General features: G+C 39.1%; 1 protein-coding gene across 3 annotated transcripts in view; it reads right to left on the bottom strand.

The window, feature by feature from the left end:
• Positions 1-14,837, bottom strand: part of mtor (mechanistic target of rapamycin kinase) — a 99,811-nt gene that overhangs the window by 76,151 nt on the left and 8,823 nt on the right. For all 3 annotated transcript variants that reach the window (XM_040152248.1, XM_040152249.1, XM_040152250.1), the window contains 12 exons: positions 14,681-14,837; positions 13,736-13,864; positions 13,183-13,427; positions 11,705-11,914; positions 11,237-11,442; positions 10,548-10,670; positions 10,235-10,318; positions 9,238-9,330; positions 8,520-8,654; positions 6,820-6,949; positions 418-668; positions 196-282 (listed from right to left, as the gene is read on the bottom strand). The exon at positions 14,681-14,837 is cut by the window's right edge and continues 27 nt beyond it. In XM_040152248.1, the coding sequence (XP_040008182.1) occupies positions 196-282; positions 418-668; positions 6,820-6,949; positions 8,520-8,654; positions 9,238-9,330; positions 10,235-10,318; positions 10,548-10,670; positions 11,237-11,442; positions 11,705-11,914; positions 13,183-13,427; positions 13,736-13,864; positions 14,681-14,837 (1,850 nt within the window). The remainder of the gene's footprint in view (positions 1-195; positions 283-417; positions 669-6,819; positions 6,950-8,519; positions 8,655-9,237; positions 9,331-10,234; positions 10,319-10,547; positions 10,671-11,236; positions 11,443-11,704; positions 11,915-13,182; positions 13,428-13,735; positions 13,865-14,680) is intronic.

The raw sequence follows: 14,837 nt of genomic DNA, 5'->3' as shown, positions 1-14,837 counted from the left end.
TGTGTTGCTGGGGGACGTGGAGCCAGACCTTCATCCAGGGGAACTGAACACATTACTCCTAATGAAGAAAGTGGAGAGCACAACTGAGTGCAAATAAGAGTTTGCAGCTGTTTGTCTGACTCACAAGAAAAAGAAGGGCTGGATGATCAGTGTTTAGGGACTGGGGTCGGTGGGGGTGTTGACACAGTTACTCACTCTGATGAGGGTGAAGATGTCGTCCATGTAGGGGCGGATGTGGATCTTCACAAAGCACACAACCATTCCCATCTGCTGGAAGAGGAACTGGAGGACAACAAGAGCACAGACAGCAAAGAGAGTAAGAGACCTGCTTTGTGAATAACTGACTATTAACAAGAGGTAAAAAGATAACAAAGCAACAAGACGGCATCCTTCCTCTTACCCTGTAGTGCTACCTACCTCTCGGATACTGGCATCACACACCCGGATGACATTGAGGAAAGTGGGCATGACCTGGGGCAGGAACTGGACACATTTGAGGCCAAGAGACTTAAAGATGAAGGTGACAGCCTGGACTACCATGGTATGGTGGTTGGAGAGTGAAGGATCCCTCAGGATGCGCATTAGAGTGACAATTGCCACAGCCGGGTAAAACTCATCCAGGGGCAGGTTGCCCATATTCACTAGCATCTCACTGGTGCTGTAGTCCGCTGGGATGAAGAGAAAATAGAGGGGTTCCCTTGGGTTTTTGTTACTAACTTATCATACAACACTTGCAACATCTCACACTGTTGAGGAAGAAATGATTATAAATACTTCCAATAGTAATTCCAGCAAAGTATTTCATACTTTTTCAATCATCTGAGGGAAGCTTCCTGGTATTAACACAAGTTGAAAGGACTGCTCAAGTCCACCATTATATAGGTTTATATATAGGTTATATATATATAGGTTATTTATTTATATATTTATATAAACCTATATATTTATATAGGTTTCAGTCCTCCACATACCACATCTTCAAAGGTGAGACAACAGTGCTAATCACAAGCCACTCCATTGTCCACATGTACTATTTACTACAGCACAGACATATTTCATAAAAGTTCAATCAATCAGTCATCTCCTGGATTAGTAACCAAATCTGTATTTTTGTCATCATTCCCTAAACACTTGAGAAATATTAACAGAAATAACTTCAAACTATGAATTATAGAAGGAATGTCTGCATTTTGCATTGAAGCCTTTTTCTTTACTAATAGAAACGGGGGGGTCCTGCTATTCACAAGAATTGCACATATAAACCAACCTTAAACCATATTAGAAGACAATAATAACTTTTAGTTGTAATTTAGTCTAATGTTGGCTCTGTACTGAAAAGGAACTAGTGGTTTGATTTTTTGTTGTGGAGGAAAACTTATTTTGGATCACAGATTTTGCTTTTAACTCACTATGTGAAGCTAGCACTAGTGTCAGTCAGCAGCAATAAGCCTTTTCTTTAGTCAAGCAGTAAAAGAACAACTCCAGCATGATTCTCAAGGATAAAAGCGGTCCATTTAAACTACTTCTGGTTTTTCCAATTGCGATCATACCATCACATAGACTGGAGCTAATTTTACAACTATAAATTCAATTCCAGCAGTAACTTCATCAGCACAACCCTTGTGAATATGTAGGACTGAATGCTATGCCGTCATTACTCTCCAAGACCATTAGCCAGGCAATAATTCTCCACTTTGTACCTTTGAGTATATCAACAATGATTTATGGCTTCCCAGACCCAGCCCCCCTTCACCATCTATATCAACACCTCCTCTCCATACTACAGCTGAAAATGCTTCTGGTACTGGCTATAAAGTTTGACAACAATAATAAGCTGATAGGAGAAGAGCGCTGATATTTTTGGCTTGTTGCTGCTGGCCGCTTGTCAGTTCTGGCACCACACTCCATTGTAGCACTCGCCAAAAAATTAAATACGGATTTTTTTCTTCTTCTTTTTTTAATGAGACAGAGCTTGATTGCAGTATTTGATGACTATGCCCTGTGTGTTTTGTCCTGTTTAAAGCCCAACAATGGAAAAATAACTTAGTTTGCCAACACAAACATATTACTGTTTCTCTTTTGGGCTACCTTTCATTTTTATTTAGGCATTATGAGGTATTTCATGATGATATGAGTTCACACAGTTATAAGACTGTAAGGGAAGTGCATGATCAAACCTCTTTGTTCTATGCTACACACATTTTACATTAATCTAGGCTATTTGATGTCAGATTTGTGCACTTCCTGATCGGAGTGTATATATTTATAACAAGACACCTGATATTTGTTGCTAATGTATCAAATGCATCAAAACTGCCTCCCCAGGTGGTTTGGGAGATGACCAGTACTGAAAAGCTCATATAGTATATTAGCTAATACAATATATTCTCTGTGCCTTACCGGAAACATCTTTTCTTGAAAGAAATTACTAAACGCAAAAACTATAATGGCTATAAAACAATACAACAAGTAATTAAACAATAGTAAGTCTGCCTTTTGGTTTACTTGCACTGTAAAATCTGGCTGACTGCTGACATTCCAATACTAGTTTTCAGTCCCTTATTGATCAGCCATTGTTATACTGTAGGGGTAATACTGTAATACTTTTGAATGAACCTTCCTTTTGTTAACTCCTGGCACACAATCCTGTTTAAAAAGGAAATGCCAGAAGCACAATGCTCTCAAAATGCTTTCTGACTAATTTAAAATGTTTCCAGAAAAGATATCCTGTTATGTTTACTTAAGTAGATGTGTATTTATTGTACCCAAGAAATAAATATTTTTCAGAACCTGGAGTAGTGCTGAGGAAAAATTAAAAAAATATATATTAGAACCAGATGAAGCAGAAACTCATTTTCTTCTAAAATCTGGCTGACTGAGGAATTATCCATTATGGTGAATATAAGTAGTCCTAGACAACAATAATACCAAGTCCTCTATACACAAACCCTTTAATATACTGATCATCAGGCTCGCACAGACTAAAATCACAGCAACAACCCCAAGGTCCCCCTATGGATAGACCCACATGGTGAGATTTTAAAAAGGCTATCTAGTATTACAGAGAAATACATGACCAAACATTTTTGTTCTATGCTATACAAAATTTGAATTAATCTTAGCGCTAGGTTTGAGTTCAGATCGTTAGCAATGCATGGGGAAAAAAATGAAGCCGCCCTTTAGTCAATTCAGTGAGATTGCTGCGTTGGTACAGTGCAGAACCTGATAAACAGTCACCCTGGCAAAAAAAACACAAGTCACCCAGCTAAAGCTTTTAAGCTGGGCCAACTTTTGCCAAAGAACAATGCTACGTTCAGGCTCTACCTCAACCAATCAAATACTTGAAATTTTACATTGCTGGTTAAAGTTGGAACAAGAACAGTAAAACTTCTGTCACCTCATGATTGTTGAAGGAAAAGGTAAGATGACAGACTTGTAAAAATACTGTCCCATGGCATCATAAAAAGCTGTGGAGTGTTTTGATGTCTAATAAGTCTTCCAGCTCACTGATGTACAACTCAATCCAGCCTTCCTGCATTGTATTTGATCTTATCATGAGCACCTGAAGCAACACACCCACACTAATACAGTGTGGGTGTGTTAGTGTTTTGATCTGAGAGCCTGACAAATCTCACCTTTACCCTCAAAATTCAAGATATTCGTGCGATTGCTGCCATCCGTAATACGCCATTTCAGAATCACTTCAATTACCGGAGAATCTAAGCAGCCACGAGGGTTTTGGCAGTCATGCCCAGAGCATAATTGTTTTCTTCTTTCTAGTATTTCTTAAAATAAACCAAGCAACAATGGTGATATATCGTTTTTAATAAGTAAAAGTGGGTCAGTCTGTCTATTTATCTATGCAGAGTTACTGAGCTTTACAAGGCATCTGAGAATACAGATGTCCGGTATCTAGTGTTTCACTGGCCTTCTGCAGGAATACAGTTTCAGCTGCTCAAGCTGTCTCCTTTCAGACTCTGGACTGTAGACATAGCCGACTGGCACAGAGCCTATAGGGAAAAGAGGGTAGCTTCCATGTTGGATCTTTTATTCCAGCCTTCACCAAGTCTAGATTACTGAAGCTGATAGATGGCTAGACATCTGTATCTTTTAAACCCACAAACAGGCATCAGTGTAGCTAAGTGAGGCAGCAGTAGTGTAATAATTCAGGCTTCAGCTGCGTAGCAAAAAACTGAAATGTTTCCTAGCCACAATAACAGATGTAAGTACAGCAACTTACTAAGAAGGAATTCACATCATTTTGTCAGTTTTATGACCCTGTCGTTTTGTAGTTATGTGACTGGTCTTGTTTGAAGTCAGGTGAGGAGATGGGCCTAGCCAATGACCTCCCACATAACAAAATACATGCAGTCGAAAATGCTAGTGCTCCAGACACTGGTCCTGAAAAATCAGCCAAAAGATACACAACCTCAAATTCTGGTCACAGTCCATTTAGCTGGAGAACAAACTGGTAAAACTATTACTATATTGTCCAAGGTCAAATACTGAGATGCATAACTGAATCAGACAAGTGATCCTGCATTCTCCATACACAATCCACATGACTAAGGACAGAGTAGCATTTTTATTGTAATTATTATGAATTTTCAAGATCTCCAGAGGATGATGGCCTTTGTGACAGCAATACCTTTCATTATGTGCCACAATCTGCTTAAAATTTGCCATCTATGATAAGGCATGTAAAAGACTCCTTAATTACCATGAGAGTTTCAGTGGTTTATTGTAGTCAACAGAGGATGAATCCAAATGTTTTGGGGACACTATGACCTTTCCATAACTGCCATTCCCAGGATAACCAGTGGGTTTCTACCTCACAACTAGTCTGGCCAAAAAAGAGAAAAATCATCAGTATGTTATTCCTATCATACTGTGGGAAGTAAAGAACAACGTTCTTTTGGATACCCTTGCTTACAATAAGAGCCAAATCTACCTGTATTCTGTGTTTTTAGCCACTGGTATCTTACAGTTAATTTAATGGGTTGAAAGTCAGAGCAGCAGGAAGACTGGTGGGAAAAAGATATGAACCAGATGTATAACCTGGTATTATCTAAGTAATAAATATATTTGAAGATGGATTTATCTTTCCATACAGATAATGCCACAGTTAGAAAAATGCCTCATCGGTTCTGTTCTGTCACATACATTTCATGCTTTGTTCTGACGGTTTGTGAAAAACATACTGACAAAACAAACTCTGACAGCAATTGGATAGGATCAGTTGATACGGTTATACATTTAACTGTATATAGACTGTATCAGTAATCAATTCTCCCACATAAAAAGCAGTGATGTAAATTCTTTACAATCAGTCGTTAAAACAGAGGCTTAAGTCTGTCTAAAGTGGGTCACTTTAAATTAAATATCTCCACTTTAAAAGATGTGAGGCAGTTATATTTCCTTGTGTATTGACAGTACCTCATTCTGGAGATTTAGTTGGGCGTAGATCAGACAAAAGCCAGAAATTAGATCCCAAACAACGAAGGCTCCCACAAATCACAAACAAAAATCCATAGATGCTGTTAACTTTTTAAATGTCGGTACAAGACCCTGAATAATTGGGTTTTGTTTTGAGTACATAAACATGTCCGTTCTCTGCCCTCTATTCAAAATAAGATTTGTATTTGTAAAATGTAAAACAGCCAAACCGTAAATGATAATCCTAAGTGTTTTTGGCCAGGCAGGATTTTATTGGTTTATGTGAGCCTGATTCAACATGTCAATTAATTGAAGATGTATTTAGTTACTCTCTAGAGTAATCATAATCTGACCACAGAAAAACTGTACTCAAGACTTCAAAGGTGTGTTTTACTCATAGCTCTTTCCACAGCACTGACTTGAAACTAACTGAGGGGATTCTGTGTATGCAATCATGTTTCAACATGCATCAGACTGATGTCTAAATTTGATTTTCCACAATTAAATATTGTTAAATTCAGCGAAACAATAAAACATCTTACATCACTATGAACAGGTGCTTTAGAAAATATTATAATATGTGAGCATCTTTCATATACACAGTAGCTATACCGTGTTTCTAAGTCCTTTATAAGCAGGACAAAAAAATGCAGGGTGCACAATCTTTAGCTGGAATATTATCAATCCAAATGTTGTAGAAGAACTGATGCAGGAAATTATGACCAACTGCAAATGCCTTGTTTTACGTCTCAGATGCCTGTTCTAAATGACATTTAAATGAAACTTCTAAAATGAAAACTGCCATTTCATAAATTTTGTGACTTTTAAAACAGAAGTTGTTTGTTCCAATAAGTTACCTCACAGTCTATCTTTAATTGTGTTACTGTCTAGGCTAGCTGCTGTGAGATCTGTGCACTTCCTAACTGGAGTGTTTATATTTCTAAAGAGGCATCTTAGATTTTTTGCTAATGCATCAAATGCATCTGACCAACTCCACAGGCGATTTGTGAGACGGTCAGGGTTAAAAGCGCTAAGACAGTGTCCTCCGTGCCTTAGTGTAAACTTCTTTTTTGAAAAAAATTACCATCTAAACGTAAAAACTATAATTGCTATAAAAAATACAACATATAATTAAACAATGATACCTCTGCCTTATGGTTTAATTTCCCATTAAAATCTGGCTAACTGAGGAATCATCCCAAATTCCAGTATGGTGAATATGAGTAGTCCAAGGCACACAAAAAAAATCAAAAGAACAAACCCAAGGCTGCAACTTTGAGGAACACTAATAAAAAGTTAAACTAATCCATAGTCTGACTCTTGGTTTAAAAGCACAGCCAAAATTGTAGAAAAACTGATTAGTAATAGTGATCACAAGCCTACCTGAGTCCTGACTGGACTTGGACTCAGAGAGACTGACAGCGGAGGCATCTCTTGACTGGTCAATCATTCCAATGTTCACCTTGTGCTTGTAGGGGTCCAAAGCTCCGAGGAGACCAAGAACACGGATAGCCTGTTGGAAAACACAAAGCACACACACAGTTAGCATCTTGACCAGACTCTTACACTTGACTTTGATTCGACTACCAGTGTTTAGATTTATTTGTATGATCATAGTCTAAGCATTCAAAAAAAAATAAGCCATGCTATTTATGAATCAATTTTCGACAGTCACAAGTTGCCATTCTGTCCTCATGGTTCGGAAGCTCTGTTGAAGTAACATATTTATCCACTTACTGGCAAAGTGATGATTATTTACAACATAATGAAAAATGAAATGAAAACATCAGCAACATCGATGAGGAGTTTATTGCATTAGTGGTTTGAGAAGCTTCTCTGGATACTATGATACTGTTTTCTGTGACCCTGAGTCCTCACTGGGATCGGTATTAAGTGCTGTAAATCCAGGCTGACCTCAGCTGCTGTCCTCTGCATAGGAGTAAGCAGAGCCATCTTTCAGGCCCACAGGTGGTGAGTATTTGATGCTTAAAAGACAGATAATCAGTGGGATATTTCTGCATTGATAAATTCGTACATTCACAAGAAAACCCGCAAAATTCAGTAAAACGTGATACCCGAGGTTACATCAACAAGTAAATAGTCAGCCTACACTGGTTACACGACAGCCAATGGATAATTAGCCGAACAGGATTTCAGGTCTATTAGATAGTGAGGACAAAGTGCGAGAGTTGCCAGTGACAAGTAACTCTCTGAGCCTCACATAATGTAACAGACAAGAGAAGAAATAATGACAACAATCACTTACATCACAGCTCAAGACTTACGAAAAAAGTCCCACATAATTATGGATAAAGGCCAATTTATACTTATGCATAGAATTGACACCAAAGGTACAGTGTAGGTATGGCATAACTAAGTACCCTAACCTATAGCCTACGCCCTAGCCTGACGTGTACCTCCCTAGAAATGTAACTACATGTCAGGGCGACGCAGACCACAACAACTGTGATGTCTCTCAGTGGCCAGACAAGCACACAAAACTCACCTTCCCTCTGCCTCAGTCCGTTCAATGGTCATACCCACCTTCTCCTCCCACGTGTTCTCTCTTTTCTGCATTGCAATAATTTGAGTAATAGTAACTGTTTTGAGCATTTATTAGCTCAAACTCAAACATGATCTGCTCAGTTTTGGTCGCCATCGTTTGAAGTACATGAAGAAACTCAACACAGTGGCATAGAAACACCACCGCCAACTAGCGTTTTGGAGGTGTATTGGCAGAGCGACACAGACACACCAGCGCACAAGTACAACTGTTCATAACGGCAAGGGCCACTTGTGTTGGCTATGGCGTAGGCTTTGTGTCGATCCTACACAGAAATATAAACCGGCCCTAACTATGGAAAATATGCATGGCCTCAGACTGTATGTGTACATGTTATTACAATTCCCTGGTCGAAGTCAATACATCTAAACAGACCTTCATTTGTTTAATATATGTTAACAGGCAGGGTTTCTGTCCTCATACTGAGTAAATGAGCAACAGAGTTGGGTTCACATTTCTACTGAGACAACTGTGGGGAAAACTAAGGGTTAGGAGCCAAGACAGGGGCACCCGTGCATACCTCTCTCCTGATGCCCTGGTTTTGCTCCGTCTTCAGGAAGTTTAGCAGCACCTCGAGAAGGGAAGGGTACTTTCGGTAAGGCTCCACCACGTATCCTGTACTAGCCACCTGCTGGCCCAGTGTCCACAGCGCCACCTGGTGGATATCAGAGGCAGATTCTCTTCAATCAATGCCATTGATAGAGAAGCATGACAAATAATGTTTAGAATTAACTTGTCTTCACATTGCTTCTTTACATCCATGTAATAAAATGCACCTATTAAAAAATGTTTCAAAGATTTCCAAGATTTTGATATTATCAAATTCTTATGGTTCATCTTACTCTGTATTACACGTGTAAATAAAAAGTCCAATGATTAAACCCTTTTTCCTTACCCCTGTTAACATTCCAATACTAGTTTTCAGTCCCTTATTGATCAGCCATTGTTATACTGTAGGGGTAATACTGTAATACTTTTGAATGAACCTTCCTTTTGTTAACTCCTGGCACACAATCCTGTTTAAAAAGGAAATGCCAGAAGCACAATGCTCTCAAAATGCTTTCTGACTAATTTAAAATGTTTCCAGAAAATATATCCTGTTATGTTTACTTAAGTAGATGTGTATTTATTGTACCCAAGAAATAAATATTTTTCAGAACCTGGAGTAGTGCTGAGGAAAAATTAAAAAAAATATATATTAGAACCAGATGAAGCAGAAACTCATTTTCTTCACATACCTGTCTCTTGGCCAATGAGGAGGAGTCTTGCAGCATGTCCATGATGATTGGAAAAAGTTCGTCCATCCACTTCCTCATCTCAAGCCCACTCACCTGGCAGGGGAGGCACAAGAGAACTAATCAAAACTCTGGAGGTCTTAAATCTGTCTCTGTCAATAGGCTCTTCTAAAATCTAAAAGGGAATGAATAATTGCTTTGTACACTGCTTTACATTAAAATTACTAGTGATCCTGGTTAATATGACCATATCAATCAATAGCCCTTATGTGTAGAATTTTGATGGTATTGAAGCGTTTGTCAAATTATTCTGAAGACAAGTTTTTGTGCGGTTGTGGAAAATTCCTGTGAAAATTGGTGCGGTCTCTGTATTGCTTTCAGTCCATTCTTCTCAGTGTCCCTGGGTAAGATTTGTCAGATAAGGGGAGTGTTTTGCTGTCTGCAACATTTACTACAGTGTTTTGTTTTTTTGATACTACCACTAGCATTTACCAAAATCACAAAATTTTAAAATTCCAAACCGAGGGGCTTTCTGCTTGTATACATCTTTAATTACAAAGCTTACAAGTTGACATTGCATTGCATTGTCCTTCATACATTTTTTTTTGTCCTCCTCTGTTGGTTCCTTAACAGCTGGGCTTCCTGCACTGAGTCAACTGTCAACACTTGGTCTACCTGAGAATCTCCTGCACTCTGTCTGAACTGCAGCGTCTGCCTGCCTTTAACTGTGCTTTCCTGACCCCTCTGTGAGGACCATCGTACCACCTAGACAGGGTGGAGCAAGGAACACATCTATTGGTAGGGCTCTAACATCTACTTTCATAAAAGATTGTCTGTTATAGCAAAAAACTGAAAAAAAAAAAAATCAAATAATGTGTATAAGGTAACCAAGTCTCAGATTTCTTCGGTTTCAATCAGCAGCAGCTGTAAAATCAATGTGAAATATGTATGCCAATACTGTCCTCACAAAACATAATGAAATTTAAAAATCCAGACTTACCTGAGCCAACTCGCCAATAGTCGCAAGGACACTAATGACCACTGCGGGGTTGGGGTCTGGGTCTTTCAGCTTTAGGATGAGAGCCTGCAAAAGTATAAAGGTAAGGGGGTCACTTAACCCACTGAACCCCATTGTTCCCCTTAGGTTTTGCAATCAGAAAAATGTCTTTAAAGAGCTCAAGGAAATGAGAATGTAAGGTACTTTTAATTGTTCAGGGAAAGTGTACTGAGTACACATGCTCCTCTCATGTAACAGTCTGGTTTACTTTCATAGACTCATACACCTTCACAATGGAGACCAAACAGAGTTGTACCTTGAGGATGGGCTCCATATATGGCCGTATGAGGCGGGGGGCATTCGAGACCAGATGGCCTAGCATTCGGGCACTCTGTTCTTTGTTCCTGCCGACACCACTGTGTTCCAACTCTGTTAAGATCTGTGACAAAATTCAAAACTGAATTAAGTATAACACACCAACACTTCTCTATATGGAAAAAAACAAAATTAGGTTAATTCATAGTGTACATTATGGTGTTACAGGAGCTGTTTGTGTTGTGACTCCCTAACACCATCTTAAAAACAGAAACACCTGGGTTTTATACTTAAATTTATACTTGGTCTTACATAGAAATACTTTTGATTTTTAAGCTGGGCAAAATACCGTGGCCTATCCTGCCCTCTATAGGTATCTAATTGAAACAACAGACTACAAGTGGTATTATTCAAGCATAATAAATATGTTATATATGTCATATATAAATATGTATTTATTTAGAAGTATAATAACCAAACTGGTTTATCAAACCAAGAAACAAACCTAATTTCACCAATGTCTCAGACAGAATTTAATTTTGAAGGCTAAAAAGAACAAACATCAATGAGCCAATGAGGAGGTGGGGGAGACAGTTAAACACCAAACTCCCTCTTATTGTCCATACAGGACCTTCAACACAATAAATCAGTAAACTACTCATAGTGTGCCATCTGTTGTGCCTCTCCTACCTGGATGAGCATCTTGCGTAGGAAGGGCATGACAAAGGCCGGGTTCATGCTGCTGAGGCGTCCGATTGTGCAGATGGCCAGCTCTCTGATCTCAAACACCTCGTCATTCAGTGCGACAAACAGCGCCTGCAAGTTCTCAGCCTGGGCGAGGTGAGCATCAAAACGCTCATCGAGAGATGCCAACACACAGTATCGAATATCGGGATCTGTAGGGAACAGGGAGAAGAAAAAATCTGACTCTATTATCACTCTTATTACCTTTATCATCATGGGTCATTTCAGCTGTTAACAGTTGTGCTTTCCCATGCCACAATTGCAACACGTCTTATAATCAAAAGCTGATTCTTGCAACACTGAGTTCTCACTTTCAGCTACTTATATTATTATTATATTAAAAAACAATACTCAACAAATCCACATGGTACTACTAACCCTTTCCTCCTGCTTTCTTATTTTTTCATGTGTTACCTGGGTCAGTTATTCCAACAACTAGCAGCTTGCTGAGCACATCTGCAACAACCTGCACAGCTGTCTGGCTGACAACATGGCCGCCGATCAGGTGGATGGAGGGGGTTAGAAGGCGTGAGCAGGTCCGAGCTGCCTCCATCCGGATCTCCTTGTGTTCACTGTTCAGGAAGTGATCAGCACAGTGGCGCACAAACTGGGTGAGGGAGTGTCCTGGTGCAAGAAAAAAAAAGGTTTGGATTCATTGGTGAACTGTGGGATTTGGCATTGCGACTACTTCATAGATAGCTGTGGTTTCGGTCAACTTAGGGCAGTAATACAAATAATCACAAAACATGTTAGCTGTAGTTTTTGCATTTTTGGAATGCATGTATAAGGCTTCAATTAGCAATGACTTGCTTCATCCTGTATTTGTGTCCCTGCTTTTCTGAACATACAATTAGCTTGAGGACTCTTTCCTCTTCATCAAGACAGGACCATTCAGCTTATTTCAAACAGCTTGGGATTTGAAAACTAAAACTCTGTGCTGCAGTGCGAGTTGGTCAACAGCTTGTATTTAAAAAGCGCTAGAAATATTCCATTACCCATAACAATAATTGCTCAGCTGCGCCATGCCATCCTAGCTTGCCTTTGTACCAAAAGGCAAACCCACCCACCATCAAAAACATGACAACAACAGACTTAGAGAAGTAACTGTTTCACCCTTGACTGCCTATATACAGTGTTCTGCTGGAAAATATTAAGCAATATTAAGAAGCAATATATATAGGAATCACTGCAAACATATTACATATGGTGTTCACAGCCACTGTAGTGAAAAGAAATATTAACACTGTCACACTAGTGCACCCCAGATTCTGTTTATACATTTGCTTCAATTTCTTTTAGCTGAAACTTGTTCAATAACATGAGTTACAAACAAAAAGACAAGACTACAATTTATTCCCAGTATTTAGAACTATTAAGTATTTTGATTCAATGGTATGTTGTACAAAGCCCTATGGGTCCAGTCCACAGAACAGCTGGACACACCCATTAACACAATTCCAACAATTTCTGCAGTTCACTTAATCATTTCAGTGTTTTCTTCACCTCCAGCGGCTCCAATCTTACACCTGATGGTTTATGCCTGCTATTTAAAAACACAATATTTCTTTCTAGCTTCGCTGAATGTGCAGTGCGCAGGCACCAATACACTGACTCCATCAGTTATTTTTTTTTTTATGATATTCTAGGTCTGTAATGCCACTACCCACACTTGAAAAACGGTCATTTTCTTCTACTGACTAAGTCATATTTACAGTAAAAGTGTGATTAATCAATGGAGTTTGGTGCATTAGAACAAATTTGGGAGTCTGTAAGTTTTTCATTCTGTGGATTTCATCTTCCTGTGTTTCTTAAGAAATAAATAACGAAAACAAAGTCCTGCTTTAGGCCCAAAAGCTGAGTTTTAAAAGCTGTGCCTTTTTCAAGGTTCTTACCCTCAAATTCAAAGCTTCCTAGTGTGCGCAGGGCCAGTGTGATGCTGCCAACGTCACTTGCCTCGGGGATGTTTGTGAGGCTTGGTGAGGCCAGCTGATGAGCCAGGCCTTTGGGCATGCCAGGATGACGCAGCGGCTTGTGCATCAACACCAAGGAGAGCATCTTCAGAAGACCGTCCTGGATGTCCTTCTTCAACTGGGGGATTTGACGGCTAAGGTCATACAGCACTGCTGTCAGTGCAGGACTAGATGAATAGGCGAAATGGACAAACACCCCAATGTTATCATTGCTGTCATCTTTAGATGAGGACCATGAAGCGTGTTGTGGTGTTTTTATCCACAAATAGAAGTTTAAACATAACTGTACTATAATGAATATAATAATTGGATTTGACTGTTTAAATAAAGGCTAACTAAAATAACTATATATAATTCAAACTCTGGATTTAAACCTTGCTGCATGCATAAACCAAGCCCAAAAATCCAATCCAGGCAATTGTAATACTTGGTTAGTTGGATTATTTAGCATTGTGGCAAAACTATTCTGTCCTACCTGAGGCCCACAGCCAGCATAGGCTCCAGCAACTCCTTGATGTCTGGCTGGATGCTGGGACCCATGGCTCTGGAAAGCATGCTGATACAGGTGAACACCGTGGCATCCACCTGCATGGTCTTCTGCCTCCTGCACAAACAGAAGACCGGAAAGTGAAAAAACATGCACTATAATGACAAGTCTCTTTTCATTTCATGGACAGTATGCCAAAATTATTTTTAAACAGGTCCAACACAGAGTAGATACTACCCAAAATATTAGATTTGGTTTTCCGATTTTTATGTATAATTAAAAATTAAGTTAGCCCTTGGAGATAAGGATGGTCTCATCCAACATAACACTACCAAAAACTACAAAACCAGAATGATTCTTAAAAAATCTAAACCAGCAACGATATTAGAGAATAAAGAGACAAGAAAAGTGAACAAAAACAGTGTAGTAAGAGAAGGACTGTGTCCAAAATTAGTCCCTCTGTCACTCACTCACTCACTACTCCCTACCTAACAGAAACTCAATAGTGGGCAGTAAATTGCAAATTCTAACTAATCATCATTTTGCATCATCACTGTCAGCGGTAGAGTCGCACAACGGTAATTTTCGCATCTGCAAACGCAGAGCATTGCATTGTGGAATTGTTAGAAGAAAGTAGTGTACATACTATGGAAACTACTCTGTTTTTCCAATCTGGAATTTTTAAGGGCACTATACACTGGATACATTTGCACACTTAGAATTCAGATATAAAATGGTAGACAGTAAATGTAGTGCACCATATAGTGGTAAATATGGAGTAATTTCAGACGCAGCTAAGAACTATTTCAACAACAGGATAATTAATGAAAAATCATATTTTTTATACCAACATATCGATATCTGAATATGAATAAATATACAGTATCTAGAGACTACAAACTCTGAGACAATTTAGTGTTTTTAATTACTGACTTGTGTGCAAAGTCCTTGGGTGGCAGGGCAGCCTTGATGATCTCAAGGATCTTCGAGAGGTAAGGCTGAATTTCTGCCCTGACGGCCACTACCAGCAGCCCCAGAGCCTGGAAAGCTGCCGTCCTCTCCTTCTCCTTCTTCAAACAGCCCAGCAGGT

Source organism: Xiphias gladius, chromosome 18 (assembly GCF_016859285.1).
Source record: "Xiphias gladius isolate SHS-SW01 ecotype Sanya breed wild chromosome 18, ASM1685928v1, whole genome shotgun sequence".
Classification (NCBI taxonomy): domain Eukaryota; kingdom Metazoa; phylum Chordata; class Actinopteri; order Istiophoriformes; family Xiphiidae; genus Xiphias; species Xiphias gladius.
This window is presented reverse-complemented; position numbering and strand designations above follow the sequence as displayed.